The sequence below is a fragment of the Panthera pardus genome, unplaced genomic scaffold, assembly GCF_024362965.1.
Source record: "Panthera pardus isolate Hobbes unplaced genomic scaffold, ASM2436296v1 HiC_scaffold_10, whole genome shotgun sequence".
Taxonomy (NCBI): Eukaryota; Metazoa; Chordata; class Mammalia; order Carnivora; family Felidae; genus Panthera; species Panthera pardus.
The window spans coordinates 102,276,082-102,299,977 of record NW_026526655.1 but is presented as its reverse complement, the minus strand read 5'-3'; the positions used below and the strand labels follow the sequence as shown (position 1 = coordinate 102,299,977).

At 47.8% G+C, this 23,896-nt stretch overlaps 2 protein-coding genes across 10 annotated transcripts in view; one reads left to right on the top strand and one right to left on the bottom strand.

Moving 5' to 3' along the window:
• The first annotated feature begins 8,143 nt into the window (after window positions 1-8,143).
• Window positions 8,144-23,896, top strand: part of CUNH2orf76 (chromosome unknown C2orf76 homolog) — a 71,608-nt gene continuing 55,855 nt past the window's right edge. The window contains exons 1-2 of one of the 9 annotated variants that reach the window (XM_053909592.1): window positions 8,144-8,311; window positions 8,465-8,572. In XM_053909592.1, the coding sequence (XP_053765567.1) occupies window positions 8,525-8,572 (48 nt within the window). In that variant the 5' untranslated portion in view covers window positions 8,144-8,311; window positions 8,465-8,524. Of the gene's footprint in view, window positions 8,312-8,464; window positions 8,573-16,789; window positions 16,934-23,896 lie in introns of those variants that run through there. The other 8 variants (XM_053909584.1, XM_053909607.1, XM_053909588.1 and 5 more) reach the window with 8 other exon arrangements.
• Window positions 11,149-16,747, bottom strand: DBI (diazepam binding inhibitor, acyl-CoA binding protein). Its single transcript, XM_019469349.2, has 4 exons — window positions 16,617-16,747; window positions 15,468-15,585; window positions 12,853-12,915; window positions 11,149-11,445 (listed from the first exon to the last, which is right to left on the bottom strand). Exons 1-4 carry the CDS (start codon window positions 16,623-16,625, stop codon window positions 11,372-11,374), a joined length of 264 nt encoding a protein of 87 aa, XP_019324894.1. The 5' UTR covers window positions 16,626-16,747; the 3' UTR covers window positions 11,149-11,371.

The following is a 23,896-nucleotide window of genomic DNA, read 5'->3' as shown; positions in this document are numbered from 1 at the left end:
CTGGTATTTTCCTAGTTATCTGTAATACATGCACACTGTTTTCAAATTAGAAATGGAATTTTATTTTATTTTATTATTATTTTTTAAAATGTTTGTTTATTTTTGAGAGACAGAGTGCAAGTGGGGGAGGGGCAGAGAGAGAGGGAGACACAGGATCCAAAGCAGGCTCCAGGCTCTGAGCTGTCAGCACAGAGCCCGATGCAGGACTCGAACCAACAAACTGTGAGATCATGACCCAAACTGAAGTCGTATGTTTAACCTACTGAGCCATCCAGGCACCCCAGAAAAGGAATTTTAAAGGCAGCAGTCTGAAACTGGGACATGAAAGAGAGTCTACCGGGGATTCATAATGTGATGCATTTAAGGAAACTGTACCTTGAAAGGTTTGTTTAAAAACTCTTAAAATCATTTGCAGAATATTTTGCTTATAATATGAAGACAGTGCCGGTCTCCATTTAGGCTCATTTTGATGGAAATGTTAAGTCAGTGGGTAGAAGGAACAAAGATTACCACTGACGAGCAGAACTTTGTCTGCATTGGGCTGGAGCAAATGCGTTACAAAATTCCCAAGAGTATAATTGCAAGCAAGGAACTGTCCGTAGTGCCAAAGGTTGCTGCCATTGCTGTCTTGCCACATGGATGGCATTAGCTGCAAATTCCTACCATCCGCAGAGGAAGTGAAGGGTCACTGGAAGGGAAGGGAAGTAACTTTCACTTAGAGAGTCCCTAGAGTTTGCTTCGTGATGTGAAGTTTGCAAGCATTGTCAGTCGTCTGATCCTTAGAGCAGCCTTGTGAGCTGTGCATTATATTGTTGTAGCCAGGAAGTGACAGAAACCCACATCAAACTAGCTCAAGTAAAAAGGGGATGTAATGGTTCAGTTATCTAGGAAGGACAGCTTGATGGAGGCCTCATGTGTTAAGGTCATGAAACTCTGGCAGGTTCTACTCCTGCTAATGGCTGCAACCGTGTCTTCCAACGATGGGACTTTGACGCTTCTTCCATTAAGAAATGGGGCTTGTGTTCTCTCTCCTTGAAATTGGGTGAGCTTATGATGATGGCAGAGGGGATGCCGTGTGACTCTGGAGGCGAGGTCGTAGAGATCCTGCCAGCGTCTCTTGGGACACTCACTTTGGGAACTCATGCTATGAGGAAGCCAACTCCAACTCCAACTATGAGGAGATGGCTGGGTAGCGGTGCTGGCTGACAGCCAGCGTCAGGCACCGGGTGCGAGCCTGAGTGAGGAGGCTCTCAGAGGACTCCATGCCCACCATGGAAAACCAGGTGAGCCATTCTGAACGACAGCCATCCCGTGGAGCCCAGTCAAGTCCAGAACGAGGAGAATGAGAATGACATATTGTTGTCATGAGAATGACATATTGTTGTTATTTGTAGCCACTAATTTTGGGAGTGACTTGTTACACACTAACAGAAAAGTGTTTTCTGGGGCACCTGGGTGGCTCAGTCGGTTGAGCATCTGACTTCGGCTCAGGTCATGATCTTGCGGTCTGTGAGTTCAAGCCCCGCATTGGGCTCTGTGCTGACAGCTCAGAGCCTGGAACCTGCTTCGGATTCTGTGTCTCCCCCACTCTCTGCCCCTTCCCTGCTCATGCTCTGTGTCTCTCTCTCAATAATAAATAAACGTTAAAAAAGAAAAAGAAAAAGAAAAAGAAAAAGAAAAAGAAAAAGAAAAGTGTTTTCTTTCAGTGTCCAAATGAAGTCTGAGGTCAGAGCTAATCTGTTGAGTCATGTCCACCCTCGGTAATCACTGTGGTCCAAGGAGTGGAGTTCTGTGACCAAGGTTGCCACCTGTACATTCTCCCCTTCCCCTTTTAATGACACCTAGTTCTCTTTGGGTTGGCCAGGTGCCCAGCCTGTCTTATATCTAGGCAAAACTACGTGGCTAAATTCTGGTCAATGAGATATAGGCAGAGACGTATGTGGTTCTTTAGGGACAGATCCTGTATTTGTTTCCTATAATCCTGCCTGATCTCCTGTTGCTTAATAATGTATTACAAATTTAGTAGCTTAAAACAACACAAATTTATTGTCTTACGGTTCTGGAGGTCAGAGGTCTGACACGGATCTCACTAGGCTAAAGTCAAGGTGTCATGGGGTCTGTATGTCTTCCGGAGGCTGTAGGGGAAGCTCTCATTCTTTGTCTTTTTCAGTTTCTAGAAGCTGCTGCATGCCTTGGCTCATGACCCCTTCCATCTTTAAAGCCAGCGATACTACGTCACTGTGATATTGATTGTTCTCTCTGTTTCTTCCACATTTAAGGACCCATTGGGCCCAGCTGGATAACCCAGGATCCTCTCTCTATTTTAAGGTCAGCTAATTAGCACTCTTACTTCCATTTGCAACCTTAATTGCTCTTTGCCATGTAGCCTAACATATTCATAGGTTCTGGGGATCAGAACATGGACATCCTTGGGGTCTCATTATTCTGCCTACCGTAGATGGTTAGAGGAGAGTGGGTGTCCTTTTGTCCTTTCCTCCCCCTTCCTGCTATCTTGAATGGACTCAGATATGTCCACTTCTGGGATGAGTTACTGTGGTTGGCAGCCTGCCAGAACCACTTTCGGCAGTCGCTCAAATGAAAGAGGGAAGGGATGCTGGCTGGGCCAAAACACCAAATGTCCTCTGTAAACATCTGCTACAATAATGCTGCATAACCAACACCCCCCCCCCCAAGATCTGATGACATTTATCATCAGTGGGTAGTAGCTCACAGGTCTTCAGCTGATGGTGGCTCAGTCAGGCTTCTCTGCGACCAACCGGGCTTAACTTTAGGCTGTGGGTTAAGTTAGGTGTGATCTATCTGTCTCTCATCCCCCTGGGACAGCGGCTCCTCAGGAATATTCTTCTCATGGCAGATGGCAAAGCATATGAGGGCAAACCAAGCCAAGTAGGCCCATTTACAGCTCTTGCTTGCCTTGTGTCTGGTCACATTTCATTGGCCAAAGCGAGTCTCATGACCACACCTCGTGTCAATGGAGTGAAGGTGAAAATTCTGGCCATTTTAGTGGGAGGGTCTTCAAGGTGAGGCAGCAAAGTTGCAGGGGTATGTAATTCTCTTCTTTCTCTTTTTTTAATTTTTTAAAATGTTTACTTATTTTTGAGAGACAGAGCATGAGCAGGAGAAGGCAGACACAGAGTCCAAAGCAGGCTCCAGGCTCTGAGCTGTCAGCTCAGAGCCCGACGTGGGGCTCGAACTCATGAACTGTGAGATCATGACCCGAACCAAAGTCGGATGCTTAGCTGACAGAGCCACCCAGGCACCCCTGTAATTCTATCCATGAAGGATACAAAGGGTTGGGAGCCATCATCCACTTGGCCACGATAGTATAAAGCAAACCATTTCCCTCACCACTGGGGGAGGCTTGGAGGGATTTTTCTTTAGGTCCACTTGACCTGAGGGACTACTAAAGTAATTTCTTTTCCTCCCACTATTTAAAAAAAATACATAAAACATATAGAGAAGTGCAGAGACTAATATATCACATACTGGAATATGTTCTTACATCCCAAATTTGAAAGATCATTTTTACTCAAAAGAATCCCCTAGATTCGTATTCTATTCTTTATATACATATATATATACATATATGTATACATATACATATATAGTTATAATTTAGTATATATATTTCATATATAATATATACGTTTTTAAGTGGGTTCCACATCCAACATGGTGCTTGAACTCATGACCCTGAGATCAGAAGTTGCATGCTCTACCGACTGAGCCAGTCAGGTGTCTCTATTCTTTTACTACTCCTGGAACATCAAATTTTTGAGACCCCCAGATAATAAATGCATTAGTTTCTGATCCAGAATCCTGGTTCCCATACACTGTAATATTACCATACTTACTTTATGTGGACGTAGTCCTGACTATTCACGGTACCTGTGTCACTTAGGAATTGTATTTGGCTGTGAGTAATAGTACCCTGAAAAAAAGGTGACGTAAATACACAAGGGATTATTCTTTGACAGAAGGAAGTCTTCAGGTGAGCAGCCCAAGGATGATCCAATACTTCTTCAGAATCATCAATCATCAGGAATCGGGATCCTTCTCTGTTTCCATTCTCGAGATTTCCTCATGGTCCTATATGGCTGCTGGAGCTCCCTCTATCATGTCTGCTTGTATATCTTTTTTTCTCTCTCATCACTCCCTGTGTATTCTTCTAAAATTAGGTACTTGGTTGGAGAGGATGACCTTTGTGGACCCAGGAGAATGTCCTTTGGTCAAGTACATTAGTGGTGGAGTACATTTGTGACCTACAACTTCCCAGATTTCAAACCTATTCTCTCCAGCTTACTGTTCCCATTTTTTTTTCTTCCTCCCTATAACAGAATTACATATCCATGTTCTTTGCCAGGAAACTCTGTAGTGCCTCCCATTGGAGTAAGCAGAGTAAACATTCCTGCCCTGCTGCCTTTGGACTTGGCCATGAGACTTGTTTTGATTAATGAAATGTGAGCAACTATGACCCAGGCAGAATCTTTGAATGTGCTTGCATGCCTTGGTTCTGCCTCTCGAACTTTCTGCAATCTTCTAAGAGAAGAACACACTCCCAGATACCTGCTAGTTCAAGAATAAGGAGATACATGGACCAGACCCAAACCCAAACCTCAACCTGGATTCAGGCTCAGCTGATCTCAGGGAAGCCCATCAGGATCATAGCTGAACAGCAGACCCATGAGTGAGAAGTATTTGCTTATTTTTATAAGACTGAGTTTTGGGAACTCTTTGTTACAGAGCATTACAATGACAAAAAGTTGACTAATACATCCACCAGGCAGGTCAACTCAGGAAAAAGAGTTAAGGATACTATTTTACACCTTTTGTGTTGAAAGTAACAAGAAGCCAGCTCATATCAGTATGAAAAGGGAAAGTATGGCTCACATTTCTGAAAAGCTCAGGGGTAAATCTGGTATCTTGCCAGCTGAATACAGAACCCAGATGATATTGCAGAGCTTTGTGTTTCCTTCTACCTCTCTTTTGCCCCTGCTTCTCTTTGAATATTAACTTTAGTTTTTGCTATGGTAAATAATTTCTAACATGCTGCTGGAAGCTCAAGCTTATGATTGGGAATCTCTACAGCTAGAGATTCCCAAGGATGGGGGAACTTTCCATTGAGACCTGGCCAATCAAGGTGCTTCATGCTCCTGGCTATGGGATTGGTCCACTCATGGTCAGGTAGCCCAAGAAATCATTCTTGCCTAGAATTTTCGTGCTGGGATCCTTAGGAAAAAGTATCTGTCCTATATTCTAGGGTTCTATTGAGCTAATTCCTCAGGAATAGTGGAGCAGAGATATTTCCTCAAAGAAGGGATGCTGGTCCAACTACACATGAACACAAAAGATACACAATTTAAGACTGGGAAGAGTAGGCTACTTCAGTCAGAACCTCTCAAATCCTAAAACCCTAAAAAAAGATGAATTCATTCTTTATTCAAAACTCTTCTGTTGACCAATAATAGCTATCATGTATTAATTTGTCTTTTGTGTATTAGGCATTTATTCAATCCTCGCTCGTAGAGATGAGGCAATTTACATTTTTTTCCAACATTTATTTATTTTTGAGAGACAGAGAGTGAGCAGGGGAGGGGCAGAGAGAGAGGGAGACACAGAATCTGAAGCAGGTTCCAGGCTCTGAGCTGTCGGCACAGAATCTGACATGGGGTTCAAACTCGTGAACCCTGAGACCATGACCTGAGCCAAAGTCAGAGGCTTAATCAACTGAACCACCCAGGTGCCCCAAGATCATCCTATTTTATACACAAACTATCTCAGGCTCAGAGAAGATAAGAAACTTGCTCAAAGAACAAAAGTGGTCACACCGCGATTCAAATTCAAATCTGTCTGCAAAGCCCAGGCTCCTTCCTCCCCAACATATTACCTGATGTACTGGCAGGGCCACACTGAGGCAAGACCGTGTTAAGGGTGGGGTAATCACCTCTCCAAAACCCCTCCCACTTTGCAGTCCTCCTTTTCTTTCGGCACCTCTCCTACTCAGTGGCGATGCTCTGGGGCTGGTGGGTGAATTCTCAGTGTGGTCACCTGGGCAGCAACTGAAGCTCTACCTGTTCATGATAAAACTGCTAACCCCCATGCTTTAAGGCCCTGGATCTCTAACACAGATGAACCCAATCGAGTGTTCCCAAGAGAGTCCTCCAGGTAATGGTGTCATATTTGCACTTGGAAAAGACCTTCAGGGTCTTACTTCTAGAGGGCTGCCGGTGGAGGGAACCAGCCCACAGGCAGCCACACAGAGTGGGCAGGCACATTAGTTTCCTGGGGTTCCTGCAACAAATCACATAAACTAGGTAGCTTAAACCAATAGAAATTTATTCTCCCATAATTCCGGATGCCAGAATTAAAAAAAAAAACTTCTTTTCCCCCAAGGGCAAGAATGTCTTTGTTGAAGTGGGATGCTGGGGCGTGGGGGGGTGCGGGGAGGGAGACTCTCAAAGGCCTGGGGCTCTCCCAGTACTCAGCTGCATGCCCCGCTGGGGCTGGCAGATCCAAGTGGTGGTGACAGCCCCGGGGCCAGCAGCCAGGATCAAGGGCCCCAGAGATTACCCCTCCCCACAGTGCTGTGCCACATGCTTGCTTTCTCACCAATTTCCCTGGAAAGACTTTATCAGACTTTACAGCTACATACAAAAGGAAAATATCCGTTCATTCAAATAACGTTCATTCATTACTTAGCAAGGATACTCACCCCAAATCATAAAATGAAATGCCCAGAGTCTAAGAGACCCCCAAAAACGAACCACCAGAGTCCAGAGTCAAAGCTAAGCAGCAAGGGTCATTTATTGCAGGTTCGAACCTGGACCTCTGCGCCCTCGTTGCCGGTGACGCCAAGAGGTCCTGAGAGAGGTTTTTACACCCCTTTTATAGACAGGTACAAACAAGTCATGGGGAAATCAGGAATTTTCCACAGTTACAGAGCTGCGATTGGTTGGTGTTTAAAGTTGGACACTTAACAGTATTCGATTGGTTCCTGCCTTTAGGTCAGACCACAACCGGGGGTACAGGTATCACAATGATTGATCAGGAGTACACGGATGTGCCAAGTAACAATGGTTGATCAGGAATATACGGATGTGCCAGGCAACAATGATTGATCAGGAATACATGGGCGCGCCAAGCAATTGTACAGAAGCGGAACAAGCTGGTTAAGCTTGGTTAGGTTTCAGTTTCCCGTAACTTAAGCTTTTAAGTTTTAATTTGTTCAGGCCTCTCAAAAACATTAAGAAAAAGCTATCGGTTGGGGCACCTGGGTGGCTCAGTAGGTTAAGTGTTCGACTCTTGATTTCGGCTCAGGTCATGATCTCGTTGTTCGTGAGTTTGAGCCCCACGTTGGGCTCCACGCTGACATTGCAGAGCCTGCTTGGGACTCTCTCTCTCCCTCTCTCTCTCTGCCCCTCCCTCCCTCATGCTTGCTCTCTCTCTCAAAAAAAAAAAAAAAAAAAAACTATAAAGAAAATTACAAAAAAAAAAAAAAAAAGGAAAAGCTGTCAGTTGATCAATTCCTGGTCTTCCAAGGGTTGAGTTGTATCCAAGGCGGGGCAGTGGTGGGGGTGGTGTTGCAAAGCAGGGGGCGGATTCTCTGGATGAAGGCAGAGAGGGCATCCCAGGGCACCTCTGTTGCCCTGCAGTTTGTGGTTTACAGATCTTTCGAGGCGAAGATGGCACCTGAGCTGTCTTTAAACTCTAGACTCCTGAGGGAGCTTTGCTTATTTTCTGGTCTGTTCTTAGCTACCCCTTGTTCTTTCAAAAGAGAAGTCATGCAGAATCACACAAATAAATAAGAGAGGAAACATTCTGATCTCTTCCTTGGGAGCTGCCAAGGGCAGAGGCGTTGTCTTGCCTTGACCCAGGCCCCAAAGGCAGAGCTCTGCTAAAGCCTGCCTCTGCTGGTTATTCTTCCTGCCCTGTCCTCAACTCCAAACACCTGTAATTTAATTTTAAACACCTTTAATCATCTGGCTACTTAAACCACCCCCTCACAACTTCCCAGCCTGACTCACATCAAGGCAGGCATTTCCGGTGCCTTCTCTTTCCCCTCCTATGGCTTTCCTTCCTGTTTATTCTGGACAATGCCCTTCTGCTCAGCCTCATTTTATTGATGAAGGAACTGAGGCATATAGTGGCAGAGCAAGTCCCTTATTGATCTTTGACACTGGTTCCCAGACTTTTGGCTTTTGGAATTACTCTTGTGTAGGGAGAACATCCTGAGACAACCTACACTCACTTGCATTTGCAGTAACTTCCCACTTAATGGAGCCTGGCCAAGGTGGGGAACAGCCTTCTGTGGCTCTAGGCCAGGACCTGTCTGGATAATGGGGAAGGAAGTATCAAGGGTGAGGATGTGCATTAGGAAAGGCCTCCGGGCTGCTAGGAAGTTGTGTCTGCCAGGCATTGTGAGGTTCTTTACCCATTCTATCAGCCCATTTTATAGATGAAGAAAATGTGGCTCCAAGAAGATTCGTGATCCGGCACCTGAGAGATGGCAGTGGGAGTCACGGGTAAGTCTGTCGCCAGGGGCAGATTGGAGGTAAGAAGTACCTCAGGGGAGCTGTGGGTGCCTCACCGAGGAGAGGGGAGGACTGGGTGCCCTGCCCTGCTCCTCTGCCCTCCTCGTTTGTTCCCAAATGACACCCTGTGAATCCTCCCTGGGCTGTATATGGACTTCTGCAGAAGCCATTGGAGCAGGCATGACCCCTGAGCCCACTGGTGATGTGTTCTTAGAACACCACAACTTGCTACTTTGTTAGAAATCAGTACCACTACTCTATAGTGTATGTGGGGGGGGGGGGGTGGGGGCTGGGTGGGGATGGGGGTGCTTCAGGGCTCCCCAAACCTCGCAGAGCTTCAGAATCACCTGAGATGCTTAAAAAAGTATGTTTCACTGGGGCCCTGCTCCGTCCTGGGAGATGTGACCTGCCTCCCTGAGCCACTCCGCAGGAAGACTGGCACAGGTGGGGTGTTTCCTAGCACCTTCTGCTAGCCCAGTGAGGCAAGTGTCACCCTTGTCCTCTGAGCGACAGTGGAGATGCAGGTCTGAGGGGCAGCCGGTGGCCACGAGAGAGAATGTGACAGAAGGGGACAAGCAGGGCCTTCCTGGAGACTCCTGGGTTTGGATCCATTCACGTCACCTGGGCCTTAATTCCCTCATCTCAATAATGGGTCCAGTACTCCCGATTACAGAGCATTGAGGTGTGGTGCCCACTTCAAAGCAAGATTAAATTCACCAACCTGAGTGGGAGGCTGGCCCTGCGGGTTCTCACAACTGACAGCCAGTGAATGGAGGCTGTGCCAGTTGTGGGCGGACGGGCCTTTTGCTTCTGGGCTAGGTCCTTGACTCTGACAGACGTTGATTGCGAGGGACTTTCCCAGGGACAAGAGTGGTTTTCAAACTGGCGGGACAAAACTTCTGGATGAAGTGCCACACACCGGGGACCCGCTCTGTGGCAGGAGTTTCTCACACAATTTCATCTCACGCGGACCCCCACCCTCGCGGTAGGCGTGCTGGGCCTGAGCCCGGAGCCAGGTCTGTGTGGACAAGAACCACGCCCTGGGCTCCATTCAGGGTGGTTTTTCCTTTGGTTTACACCAGAAGCAGCCAAAAACTGATCAAAGCAGATAATCCAGATAATAATAGGAGTGTGGCTATGGCTCCCTACCGCCTCCCTCAGGGATCATGGAAGCCTGGGAGTTCTGCAGCCTTGGTGGCTGGCCCCACCAGGCTGGTGCAGGGCAACCAGGTGGGAGGAGAACAGATCTGTGGGCCTCCTGCCCCACATGCCCTCAGTCACATTAGCGCCCAGGGGAGACTTCCACCTAAATGGCATCGCTACTCAGGAAGTCACTTCGCTCCAGTTGCATGGCTAGGCTTTGGGACTTTGACCCCATGGGGAGCAGGTTCCTGCCTACCCCTGAGCTTCTGGGCCTAGTTTTCCATGCGCAGGCTGGGCTGGAACCGGACGGTCACCATTCTCAAAACCCACTGATGTAGTCAGGTTCACGGAACACCTCTGACCACATCTCCTTCCCAGCAGCTGCCTATCACATTTGATGACGGTCAAATTTTGTACTTTTCAACTTCATTATCAAGGCTTCTCACTCTCTAGTCCCATTTTCCATCGAAGGTGTGCCATACTCCAGCCATATCAGACAGTTGCCCTCCCTGCCGTTCCAGCACGGGTCATGCCTGGGGGGCCACCTTGTGTGGTACGGGCACCTGAGCCAGGGAGACGTGCACGTGAATGCTGGCTCTCAGATTATTCACCAGCGGAGTGACCTTGGGCAAGTCACTGTAACTCCTGTTCTTCTGGCTGAACCATGTCTAAGACCAGGGCACAGGCTTTGGAGGGAACGGAGAGCTGCTTGGCCTCAAGGAGCTTCTCCTTGAATTTAGCCTCCGCAGCCACAGCTGCATGATGGGAAAACCGCAACCTTCCTTGCAAGACCGTGGAAATGAGTGGAGTAGAACATGTGGTGAGGAGGGCCTGCCAGCTGTCTCTTTTTTTCTTTTCAGCAACCTACACCTGCCAGGGTCGAGCTCCAGCCTTTCTTCTCTGTAACCTTAACCCCTGGCCTCCAGGGTCCTGATCTCCTTTTTTCCCTGCTAAGCACCCACACCACCCGACTCGGTTATGCCTGCCCAGCTGCCTGTGAGCCTGGGGCTCTGCGGATGCCCCGTGGCAGGTATACAGTTCATTCCTGACAGGGGCCTCTGGCCTTGTTCATTTGCTCTGGAACCACAGACTGGATGGACCTCAGACGAACCTTAAATATTTGTCAACCCTGCTTTCCTCAGAGCTTGAGGCCAGCAATGTCCCCAGCACAGGACTGGCAGTCCCTGTGGCCTGGAGTCTCAGCCAGCGCATGCAACTGATGTGGCTGGAATGGGGAGGAACAAGGAGTTAGGAAAAGCTATTTCTCTAATTCTTTTCCTCCCCATCAGAGGTGTGTGCACTTCAGGCTTAGACTAGGTGGGTCCCCTACCTCGCACCCTAGCAGAGGGGAGGATGAGCTCCAACGCTTCCAGACAAAATCTTTAGAAAAAGGAAGTGAGGAAGAGCCATTAGAACGGAGGAAGTGATTTCAAGAACTCAGATTACCAAAGACTTAAAGTAACAAATGCACTTTTAATTGATCTACAGATAAAAACTACTCAGAGCATGTCAGTAACCATTTCAGCCCCTACTCTGTTAGGGCCGTATCCTGTAGAGTCTTCAGGATCTAGGTTAATGGGCTATTTTCATCATTTCACGTCATCCACAGCATTAGAAAAACAAGGCATTGTTATCAGTTTAGATGAAATGCATTGCCGGCAGCCAAATCCAGTTCCTTATATTCCATATTTTTTCTTTAGCTCTTCTACTTTGTTGATGTAAGCTTTCATGGCATCTTCCTTGGAAGTCCCTGGAAGGAGTCAACAGGGTTATTGGTCAGAGAGGCAGCACGGTAGAAAAGCAGCAGACTGGAGCCCTAGACAGCCCCCAGTTTTAATGCTCTGAGGCTCAGTTTCCCTTGTAAAGTGGGGATTCCACTACCTGCACCTCACAGGCTTGGCCTGAAATACCTAAGGAGCCTGGCCCACGGTGAATGCTCCACAGAGCCCTGAACCCATAACGTGTATACAGCTGTCCTGAGGCTTGTCATTGGCCTGCCGGCCATGTGAGTCCCCCACTGCTGGAATGAGCAGTCAACCTGAGCCTGGGGAGAGAGGCTGGACACTCCGGACAGGCAGGAAAGCCTAACTAACACGGGGAGCTGTAGTGACTTTAGTTGTCCTGCTTCCTCTCATGGTTGGCTTTGGCCTATCAAGTAGCCCTCTGCCGGGCTCTTATCTGCCAGATGTGGCCATGAAAAAGCAAAGCCAGATGCCCTCTTCTCCCCAGAGGGAAGTTGTGAGTAAAGTTTCATGAACTCTGAGTGAAAGCAGCTGGCTCATGGAGTGGAAGGAGGCAAAGTTTTGCCTTCGTGCTGCGGTCCAAAGGGCACTGGCCGTACCCCTTAGTAGTAACACCCAGTTTCCTGGGTTCTGTGGCGAAGGGGAGATACGCCGGGAATCCGAGTGCTTTCTGAAGCATTGGAGAGTACACGGACACTGGGATAGAAAAGCCCAGTGACAACGGGCAGTCAGACGGGCATTCCTGTCCCAGTTCCTTGCAAATCCTAGGAGTGTATTTATTGTATTCTGGCCCTTTTTGAATTCAAGGGTTTTCCATTTGCAGGAAGACAGAGGGCTTATTCAGAAACGAGCTAGCAAGAACACAAAAGCTGGCAGGCACTTCACTGCCAACTTGTGGGTCCTGCTGCTGCAGGTGGCACGTGATTAAGTCGGAGCCGGGCTCCTTCTTGGCTGCCGTTGCTTAGCATATAATAGCTCCATTCAGGGGCCTACGATGTGCCAGCAGCCTGCCATGCGTTAGCTCATTCCTTTCTTTTATGTGCCTTTCTGGCTGGAAGGGAGCTGGGGAAGGCTGCTTGGGTAGGGGGTCACTACCCGGCCTTGTCGGGGAGAGGAAGGTGCAGGAATATACGGAAAACCCAGGCCAACTAATTACCTCCCAGCCTTTTCTCAGTAAGCCCCAGCCCCTCCTCTCCCGATGATGCCATTGCGCAGAGATGGGCTCTTGGAGGAACCATACATGGTATTAGGAGAAAAAGTAGGTGGCCCAGTTTTTTTCCATTCTGGCTAGGTTAGGCCGGTTTCTAGCATGGGCCTCATCCACTTTGTTTTCTCTCTTCACCCCTAACACTTCATAATGAAGAGTGTTTCATTACTGGGCTTCACAAGCCGGGGAAACTGATGAGAACAATCACCTTTCAGCTGATTCCAGGCATCCCACTTGGCCTTGCCTTTGAGATCCAACAGTCCAGGCCGTTCTGAAACAAGGGAAGAAAGGACATTAGATCCGCTTCAAGCCTTTTTTTAAAAAATGTTTTATTTTTGAAAGAGTGCATGTGCATGCGTGGGGGAGGGGCAGAGAGGGGCGGGGGCAGAGGATCTAAAGCAGGCTCTGTGCTGAGAGCAGACGGCAACCTGATGCGGGGCTTGAACTCATGAACCGTGAGATCACAACCTGAACCGAAGTCCAACCCTCAACCGGCTGAGCCACCCAGGTGCCCCGGATCTGCTTCAAGTTCTAACGGAGAACATTATCGATGTTCTTGCCCTGAAAGCCATCTTTCACTTCATCTGTTCCTTCCAGGCTCTGTTATGGAGTTAAATGGGTCTAGCATAGTGGGTTCTGTCTTTAGAAACCCAGATGTACAGAAACCCAAACTTATGATCTAAAGAAAATAGTAAGAAAACTTTTCATTACTAGATGGTCTTTGTTTTAAAAGTTAAACAACTCCAAGATTTCTTTTTTCTTTTTATTTAAAAAAAAATTTTTTTTTAATGTTTATTTATTTTTGAGACAGAGAGAGACACAGCATGAGCAGGGAAGGGGCAGAGAGAGAGGGAGACACAGAATGTGAAGCAGGCTCCAGGCTGTGAGCTGTCAGCACAGAGCCCGACGCAGGGCTCGAACTCACGAACTGTGAGATCATGACCTGAGCTGAAGTCGGACACCCAACTGACTGAGCCACCCAGGTGCCCCTCCAAGATTTCTTTTAAAAGGCATACTTAAAAACATTTTTTTTTAAACACGTACTACATCCATTTATATGGCTTGCTATATAAGCTATATAATGCTATAAAGAGGGCTACTATAAAGTTTCCCTCCCACCCCTGCTCTCAGCCACCCAGTTCTTCTCCTTCATGCTATTATTGCTATCAGTTTTCTGGGAGTCTTTTCCTGTGAACAGTCTGTTCATATCCTTGCCCCATTTTTCTACCAAATTGTTAGTCTAATTCTTGATGATTTGTGGGCAGTTGTTCCCCCCGAAGGCAAAGCATCCTTAAAGTTATACCATGATTTTATGCTCCCAGGCCTGTCCTCAGCTGCACCTGGGAAACACCCTCGCCACCTCCCCGCTGACCTATTTTACTGCCATGCCGAGAGCAAAGGCAAAAGGAGCAGTGGCAGTGCCCACCGCTGGGACCACTGTGTCTGAGAAACATCAAGTCTCCGCAGGTGCTTTCAGGGAGGTATTCCCAGGGGTACCAGGAGGTGCACCTGCAGAGTCATCATCTAGGAGAGCAAGCGCACTCCAACAGCCCTTTCTGTGCAGATGGAGACATACATTTGCACTAACTCAGGGCCACCTGCCTCTTGTGGCACCTGATAGGTGACTTGTGCGACTGAGGACTGAGCTTTGGATTTTTTTTTTTTAACTCTTTCTAATTTCAATTTAGATGGCCACACGTGGCTAGTGGTGACTGTATCTGGACGGTGCCGCCCTAGAAGGCGCCGAAGCCTCCACTGTCAGGAAGTGAGAGTTACTCAAGCCAGTCTTTGTATGCTCCTGCAAAAGAAGGGCAGAGGCCAGTGTCTGTGAAAATCCTGTCTGGCAGAAAAGCATCTCAGCCCCTCCGGCCACCCCCACTTCATCTCTCTCCCTCCTCCCTGGGAGGATAGAGAATTTATAAACCTAGCATAAAACTCATCTTTGCCCCTAGACCTCTCTCAGCTAAGCCCTTCCTGTGAACTTTGATTTGGTGCTGCTCATGATCCTTAGCTCTGGGCACCATCTCCTGCTTCCAGATGGCTGGCAGCCACCGACTTGCTCCACCCTCCACCCCAACTGCAGTGGAACTGGGGGCCATGCCACCCTCCTGAACAGACAAGGGGGTGACCTCCTTCTGGGCTGCCATGGCCACCGCCTCTGAGCCCTTGCATAGAGTGAATCGTGCTGTTGCCTCAGTATACAGCTGGGTTTCAGGGACTTAGGGGCAGAATAAAAACCGTCCAAGGGGGGAAAGGCTGTCTTCAGACTATGGTAGTCTAGACTATGGCCTCAAAATCTGTACCAAGATTTTTTGATAGGCGAGAAATGGTCATCAGGGCTGTGGTCAGCAAAACGGCTTCTGACCTGCCACAGGAAGCCAGCTGCTTCTCTGCTCCCGATATCAGGCTGCCAAGTGCTCTGACTTCCGTCCTGACTGTCTGGGGAGGCATGCTACTGAAGCAGTGTGGTTCAACAAAGCTACTACTGAGTTGAGACCAAGTCTCTTCCAAGCTGGGGTCTTTGCTTCTTCCCAAGTAGATGGAAAATGCTGGTGATACCCCGCAAAGTCCTCCCCAAACTCGGGTTTGAATTCCGCGACCTGAGCCACCGAGAACAGTGCAGGGTCTGTGAGTCCCATTCAGGAACGTGATCTTCGTGAGGAGCGGGGGGAGCCCCATGAACTATTACCATGTCCCACGTGAAGAGTAGGGCTTCGGGCGGTTTTGAGAGTGCAGTTCCCACAGATTAGAAGAGCTCCAGCACCCATCAAGGCTGCTGAGCCTGCTTTGATGCGGGGCCTTCCCAAGCTCATCTCAGCATACCTGTGTTTATGTCACCCACAGTTGCTTGTTTGTAGTGGCCGTAGATGAACAACATCTCATCATCTGCTGGCTTGGTCTTGAGGTGCTTAACATCCTCAGCAGCTTTGTCAAACTCAGCCTAAACGTGGGGGAGAGGAAAGGCCTAAATAGAGCTCAGTAATGGGGAGAGACAGGTTGAAAAGGCAGCACTCCTGAGATGCCCCTGAGGAAAAGCAGTGTGTCTTCTCATCTCCCCAAGAGGGAAGCCAGAAAGATTCAGCAAAACAAGGAAGGGAAGCACATTGGTTCACTCATTCGATGGACAACTATGTACTGGATGCTCTCACTATCAGGTGCTAGAAACACAGTGGTGAAGGAGGAAAGTTAGGAGTGCCTGCAGTAGGCATTCACTTCATTGAAAAAGCAGCGTGGCCAACTGCCTGACCACCCCTGGGCCAGGCCGGGGTCCCAGTAAAGCCTGGACATGTGGATAGGACTAGCACAGCGTGTTTGAAACAGCTGAGATGGGTACAGTTTTGAGTGCGGCTGGCCAGAGGCCATTGGACCCCTCCCCCCCGGGGACCAGGCGTCCAGCGCCAACCTCTCTTCTGGTGTTCCAATTGGAGAGAGGTGATGAGTCAGAGGTCATTCCACACAGCTCGGTCTCAGAAAAGAGGCTACATTCCAAGGAGGGAAAGGCCTCTGGGTCACCTCTCCCCTTCTCGTACGTTGGACACTCGGCCCCTGAGTCCCCTGACCTCTAAACTGTTAACAACCACTTCCTTGCTTTCCCATTCTGCATGGCTTCCCTACTCTTGCCCTGACCTTCCGGATGGGGAACTCGGTCCCCTTGCTCCTTCAATCCATGCAACCCTCTACCTGCCATCTTTCTCCCTAGGACCCTCTTCTCCAACTCTTGTTCCTGCCTCACCGCGGAGTCCACCCCACGGGCAACTTTCCAGCAGTTACCGGTGGGTACCTAAGTCCAAACCTGGAAAGTTCCGCTCATAAAGCTCTGTGCAAAGAGAGCGGGGCACGGGTCCAGGAGGCACAGCGGGGCCGGGACGGGAAAGACTCTGCGGAGTTCTGCTTACGGGATAGTACCCCCCCCCCCCCCCCCAGTTTCTAGCCCCGCCGCACCTTGGCAGCCAGGCTAGGCACAAGCTATACCTGAGACATGCCGGCGGGGTTGCAAGGATTCCAGGGAGTGAGCGAGGCGGCCAAGAGCAGGAAGCAGTAGCACAAGACTCGACTGGCAGCGCCTTTAGAGGCGCAGCCGCAGGCGGCTCCAACCGGGCCAGGCCAGCGACAGGCAGCCAATCAGAAGCCAGCCTCACGCGGGGGGCGTGTTCAGCCTCCGCCGCGCGGCCAACCTCTCCCGAACCCACGTGGGTTTGCTCGCACAGGCGCAGAGTGGAGCCGAACGGGACGCCGGGAACAGGTCTGGGCCGCGGAAGTCGGGCGTGCTAGTGGGTCCGTGCAGGCAGGTCCGAGCGGGGTTCAGCTCCGGGCCGCCGTGGGGGAATGCACCGCGGGGCAGAGAGGAAGGGGCGGTGGCTGAAGAGCAGAGGCTTTTAAATTTGTTTCATTAAATCGTGTATCTGGAGTGAAGAGCCCGGAAGTTGCGGCTCTGGACTAGCAACCTCTCAGGCCTGGGGAGGGCGAGTGCGCTCCGCTCCTCTCGGGGGTCTAGAGGAGACCCTCCGGGATCCGTCCGTGGAGAACTGCTCCGTGGGAAGCTGGACCGGCCCCAGAAAGGCAAAGCCGAGGCCTCTTCCTCTGAGCTTTGGGCGTGTCTGTGACCTGCCCGTGGCTTTAAGTTTGCGGTCCTGCAGTGCACAGTTTTGTGTTGCATTTCTCCATCGGGTGCATTAAAAGCTTTGCCAGTGTCTTACTTGCCTTAACAAACCCGGCCCGGACCAGGTACCCAGCAAGTGCCTGTCAAGTGAATGACTCTTCATTGACAAATGTTTACTGAACTCTCTGCTACCTAACTTGCGCTCTTTTAGACCTTGATGATACAGCAGTGAAGGAAACAGATAAATTCCTGCATTCCTGGAACATTGGGGATGATAGTTAACAAAATAAGTAGAAAGTTTGTTAGGGAGATAGGGGGTTGGAAGTTTAGTTTTACATGGGAGGTGGAGGGCAAGGGAAGGTAACATTTGAGAAAGCCCCTCAACAGAATTTCCAGGCAGAAAATAAGTGTAAAGGTGTGACCAGGGAGTGGAGGGAAAGAGAAGAAAGAGAGGAGACTGGAGAGTTGAAAGAGGTGGCAGGCTGGCTAGGTGACGGAGAGCGTGGCCTTTATAGGTACTATATGGGTTTTGACTTTTATTTTGAGATGGGAAGTCAGGCTTTTAAGCAGAGGATGAGACTGAGAGGTCAGGTCTTTACAAAGTTAGGGTGATATTCTCCATGGGAACAGAAAGGAGCAGCACAGGTGGATGGCAGAGTTTGAGGATGATAAGAATTTTCTGGTAGTGGTTACAAAGCTGGCTGAAGGGAGGGAATTGATGGAAAATTCTCTGGAGATCATTTAAAAAAAGATGGGGCTCCTGGGTGGCTCATTCGGTGAAGTATCCGACTCTAGATTTTGGCCCAGATCATGTTCTCACCGTTGTGAGATTGAGCCCCATGTCCGGCTCTGCGCTGACAGTGGGGAGCCTGCTTGGGATTCTCTTTCTCTCTCTCAAAATAAATAAAAATAAACTTGAAAAAAAGGAAAGGAGATGATTCCTTTTCAATTCCTAATTTGTGTCAAGAGGACTAGACTACAAATCCACACACCCCCTCCCCAATTTATGGCCATAGGAGTTTAGAAAAAAAGGTGGGGTGGAAGATTTCGGAGGTAATTTCCTAACTAGTGTAGGCCAGCCTTTTTAAAATGTTTGGGGAGAAGTGGAGGCCAGTAGCAAAGAACAAATCCGGAGGCTCTATTTTAGTCTCTGTGTAATTTTGGTAGAGAAAGCAAAGCCAAACAAATTGACAAAAAGTTTGGAGTTACACTGGGGGAGATTACATTTGAATCTTAAGAAGTATAGTTTTTTTCCCAAAGTGACAATTCAGAGCTGTTTTTGTTTTTGTTATTATTTTTTTTAAATCCCCTTCTGAGGCACAGATGAAGCCTGGATTCATTTTTGTTCCATCATGTAGTGCTTACAGATGCGCTAATGGGAATTCAGATTATTGCCTGTGTGGGTCAGATTTCTAGTCAAATGTATCTTTTTTTTTTTTTTTTTTTCAACGTTTTTTATTTATTTCTGGGACAGAGAGAGACAGAGCATGAACGGGGGAGGGGCAGAGAGAGAGGGAGACACAGAATCGGAAACAGGCTCCAGGCTCCGAGCCATCAGCCCAGAGCCTGACGCGGGGCTCGAACCCACGGACCGTGAGATCGTGACCTGGCTGAAGTCGGACGCTTAACCGACTGCGCCACCCAGGCGCCCCTCTAGTCAAATGTATCTTAAAGTCACTAGGTTTTAACATTAGGTTATTATGTTTGGCACATTTGAAAAGATTAGGTAGCTCTGACAGTGTAACTTCATATTCCTCAGAGATTGGTTGATGTGATTGAGTTTTTTTTTAAATTTTCAACGTTTTTTATTTATTTTTGGGACAGAGAGAGACAGAGCATGAACAGGGGAGGGGCAGAGAGAGAGGGAGACAGAATCGGAAACAGGCTCCAGGCTCCGAGCCATCAGCCCAGAGCCTGACGCGGGGCTCGAACTCACGGACCGCGAGATCGTGACCTGGCTGAAGTCGGCCGCTTAACCGACTGCGCCACCCAGGCGCCCCGATGTGATTGAGTTTTGACTGGACGCTGTAGAAAGCAGGGCTAGTGTTTTAACATGGTAGTCTCCAGTTTATTTTATCTTTTATTTTTATTTTATTTTTGCTAGAGCGTAAGCGGGGAAGGGGTAGAGAGAGGGGGACAGAGGATCTGAAGTGGGCTCTGTGCTGACAGTAGAGAACCTGATGCGGGGCTTGAACTCCCGAACCGCGAGATCATGACCTGAGCTGAAGTCAGACGTTCAACCCACTGAACCACCCAGATGCCCCTCCAGTTTGTTTGTTTGTTTGTTTTAATTTTCAAAAATTTCTCATTTTTTTCTTCAAATTTTTATTTAAATTCTGGTTAGTTAACATACAGTGCATTATTGGTTTTAAGAGAATTCAGTGGTTCATCACTTAATATACAACACCTAGTGCTCATCATAACAGGTGTTCTCCTTAATACCCATCTAGCCCATCCCCCACCCACCTGCCTCCATCACCTTTGTTCTTTATCGTTTAGAGATCTCCTGTGGTTTGTTTCCCTCTCTTCCCCCCACCCCGTATGTTCATTTGTTTCTTAAATTACACATGTGAGTGAAATCATATGGTGTTTGTCTTTTTCTGACTTATTTCTTTTAGCATAATACACTCTAGCTCCATCCATGTTCTTCCAAATGGCAAGATTTCCTTCTTTTTGATGGCTGAGTAGTATTCCATTGTGTATATATACCACATCGTCTTTGCCCATTCATCAGTTGATGGACATTTGGGCACTTTCCATAGTTTGGCTATTATTGATAATGCTGCTGTAAACATCAAGGTGCATGTACCTCTTTGAATCTGTATTTTTGTATCCTTTGGGTAAATAACCTAGTAGTGCAATTGCTGGGTCATAGGGTAGTTCTATTTTTAACTTTTTGAGGAACCTCCATACTGTTCTCCAGAGTGGCTGCACCAATTTGCATTCCCACCAGCAGTGCAAGAGGGTTCCCGTTTCTCCTCATCGTTGTCAACACCTGTTGTTTCTTGTGTTACTTAATTAAAAAAAATTTTTTTTTTGCATTTATTTATTTTTGAGAGACAGAGACAGCATGAGCAGGGGAAGGGCAGAGAGAGAGAGGGAGATACAGAATCAGAAGCAGGCTCCAGGCTCCGAGCTGTCAGCGCAGAGCCCGATGCGGGGCTTGAACCCATGAACCGTGAGTTCATGACCTGAGCCGAAGTCGGATGCTTAACCGACTGAGCCACCCAGGCGCCCCTGTGTTACTTAATTTTAGCCATTCTGACAGATGTGAGGTGGTACCTCATTGTGCTGATGATTTGTGTTTCCCTGATGATGAATGATGTTGAGCCATCTTTTCATGTGTCTGTTTGCCATCTGGATGTCTTCTTTGGAAAAATATCGCTCTTCTGCTCATTTCTTACTTGGATTCTTTATTTTTTGGGTGTTGAGGTTGGTAAGTTCTTTATCGATTTTGGATACTAACCCTTTATCTGATATGTCATTTGCAAATCTCCTCCCGTTGTGTAGGCTGCCTTTGAGTTTTGTTGATTATTTCCTTTGCTGTGCAGAAGAGAAGCTTTTTATTTTGCTGAAGCACCAATAGTTCATTTTGCTTTGTTTCCCTTGCCTCGGGTGACGTGTCAAGTGAGAAGTTGCTATGGCCAAGGTCAAAAAGGTTGCTGCCTGTGTTCCCCGCTAGAATTTTGATGCTTTCCTGTCTCACATTTAGGTCTTTCATCCATTTTGAATTTATTTTTGTGTATGGTGTAAGAAAGTGGTCCAGTTTCATTCTTCTGCATGTTGCTGTCCAGTTTTTCCAACACCGTTTGCTGAAGAGACTGTCCTTTTTCCATTGGGTATTCTTCTCTGCTTTGTCAAAGATCAGTTGACCATATAGTTGTGGGGGCAATCTCCAATTTAAGTGGAGTTGATTTGTTGGTTGCTTGTTTGGAATATGCTCCACATTCCTAAAACAAAGCACTTTTTCACATGATGGTTTTGTGCCCAGGTGAATCCACAAAAGTTGCTTAATGCAGTTGAACTATGGAACTAGTGAGGATTGCAGATCCCAGGGAGCAGGGTGCTAAGTGGTTTTTTCTTGTTGCGGAGCCCCCGCTAGGCCAGGTTTTGAAATAGGTGAAGGCATGCCCTCCAGCCTGCTTCCTGCTTCCTTCCCTGGTTCCTCAGGGACTCATTTTGGGTAATTTCTACCTAAGGAAATGGTGTCTTAAGGCCTCCACTTACTGCTTCTAGTGTATGCAGTTGGAATGACATTTAGCTTTTAACCTAAAGAGATAATAGCAAGCTGGCATCTGCGATTTAGTTTTTTAAAGTAAATTTTAGAGTATGTTTGGGGGTCAGTAAATTATATGAAATTTTTAAATGTTTTATGTATTTTTGAGAGAGAGCGAGCAAGCATGAGTCGGAGAGTGGCAAAGAGAGGGGATAGAGGATCTGAAGCAGGCTCTGTGCACTGACAGCAGTGAGCCTGATGTGGAGCTTGAACTTGCAAACCTTTGAGATCATGACCTGAGCTGAGGTCGGATGCTCAACCAACTGAGCCACCCAGGCTCCCCTAAATCATATGAATTTTTAATTCTATATTTGGATAGCATTGGAAGGGAAATTGCTTTGCGTATCCCCAGAAAGTGCAAGTTCCTCAGCTTTGTTTATATCCTTGCTAGCAACTAGCACACTTTGTAATTATTTTATTTACAGTCATTTTTTAAATTTTTTAAATTAAAAAAAAATTTTTTTTACATTTATTTATTTTTGAGAGCCAGAGAGAGCCAGAGCACAGGTGGGGGAGGGCCTGAGAGAGAGGGAGACACGGAATCCGAAGCAGGCTCTAGGCTCTGAGCTGTCAGCACAGAGCCCGGCGCGGGGCTCGAATGCACAAACTGTGAGATCATGACCTGAGCTGAAGTCGGACGCTTAACCAACTGAGCCACGCAGGCACCCCCATAGTCATTTTTATTTATGTACTCTTCAGTCTGATCTCCCTCCTCTACATAAGCCAAGGAGAATAGGGATTACCCTGTATTGGTCAGTTCTGTATCTCCAAGTGCCTGGCACTTCTTAGACACCTGAACAAAATGGCAGGTGAATGAACAGAGTCATTTGCTCTTCAGGAAATGTAGTCATTCTGATTAGCTGTGAACTTGGAAACTATTAGAACTGAATGTGCAACTCTAGGCTATGGTAAAGTAGATTAATTCTGGTAAAAGGACTATGTAACCTCTTTGTATCACAGTCAGCTGGAAACAGAACACCTGAAATATTAAGAGAAGATGGGGAACCTGATGAGCCAACTAGTCAGCCTAATCGGCCTTCCCACTTAGTGGAGAGGCTCTTGTCATTGCCGCAGCCCGCCCTCACATCTTTGGGGTGCCAGTCCTGAGTACTCACAGGCTACCCTTGCTGGGTCTCAGCGTAGAGGCAGCCGGGCAAGATGCCTTAACAGAGGTTGAAAGCAGTGCTTGCCCAGTGGGTGTGAGTCGTAGTTTTATATTAGGTGTCTTGATGTAAACTAAACCTCTAATTTCTAAAAGGAACCTAGTTATTAAAAAAAATGGACTACGGTTACAGGAAAGCTTTGCTAGAAGGCAAAGGCTAGAGTGCTCACAAATGATGAATTATCTCCATCCAGTATTTATTTTCATTTCTTGGTATGCGATTCCTGAGGCATGGCTCAAGCAAAGCTGGGAGGAGATTAGTGTGTTTTAAAGGGAAGGAAGCACTTGGGAAATGCTTCTGGGGTAGGAGGTGGGCAGAGTTGGGGGCGTTTGTTTTGTGAAGGTGGAGGAAGGAGGTAAGTGCTGAGATGGGGGGATAAGAATGCAGCGTGGCTTTTCTCTCTGTTCCCTCTGGTTTTTTCCCCCATTCTTTTCTCTTCCTGTGTCTGTCGTACTCTTCTGATGGCATAACTCGTTTTTGGTGGTCAGGCAGCTGGAGGTGTTAGCCAGTCCCTCCCCTTTGCCATTCTCTTGTTCCTGTGAGTGTTCATATTCAGAGGAATTGTAGCGAGCTGGATGTGAGAGAAGAGTGTGTGTGTGAGACCTGTATGTGTATGATTCGCTCCTTGTCCTGTGTCTGTCCAGCTAACATGGTGGGGTGGTATTTTGGGCTGAGGTGAGACTAGGAGACCAGGGCTTGCGATCAGGGGGCTGTGGTAGGAAGTGTCCTACGTTGTCTAGGAGTAGGGAAGACTTTCTTAAGTCTTATTTAAACGTAAATAAACACTGCTGAGATATTGCCTGTATCCTGTCTAGAAATACTTATGACTGGGGCGCCTGGGTGGCTCAGTTGGTTAAGCGTCCGACTTCAGCTCAGATCATGATCTCACGGCTCGTGAGTTCAAGCCCTGCCTTGGGCTCTGTGCTGACCTCTGAGAGCCTGGAGGCTGCATCAGAGTCTGCCTCGGTCTCTCTCTGCCCCTGCCCTGCTCACACGCTGTCTCTCTCTTTCTCAAATATAAATAAACAGTAAAAAAAAAGAAGTATTATATTTATGACTAGGGATAGGAATTAGAAATATTAAAATATGATGACAGGTGTTTTGACTGATAATTCCTTTGGAGACAATGCCAATTTTTTAGAGATTAAAAAAAATTATTTATTTTGAGAGAGAGAGAACATCCATGCACGCACTTGCAGAGAGAGAGGAGGGA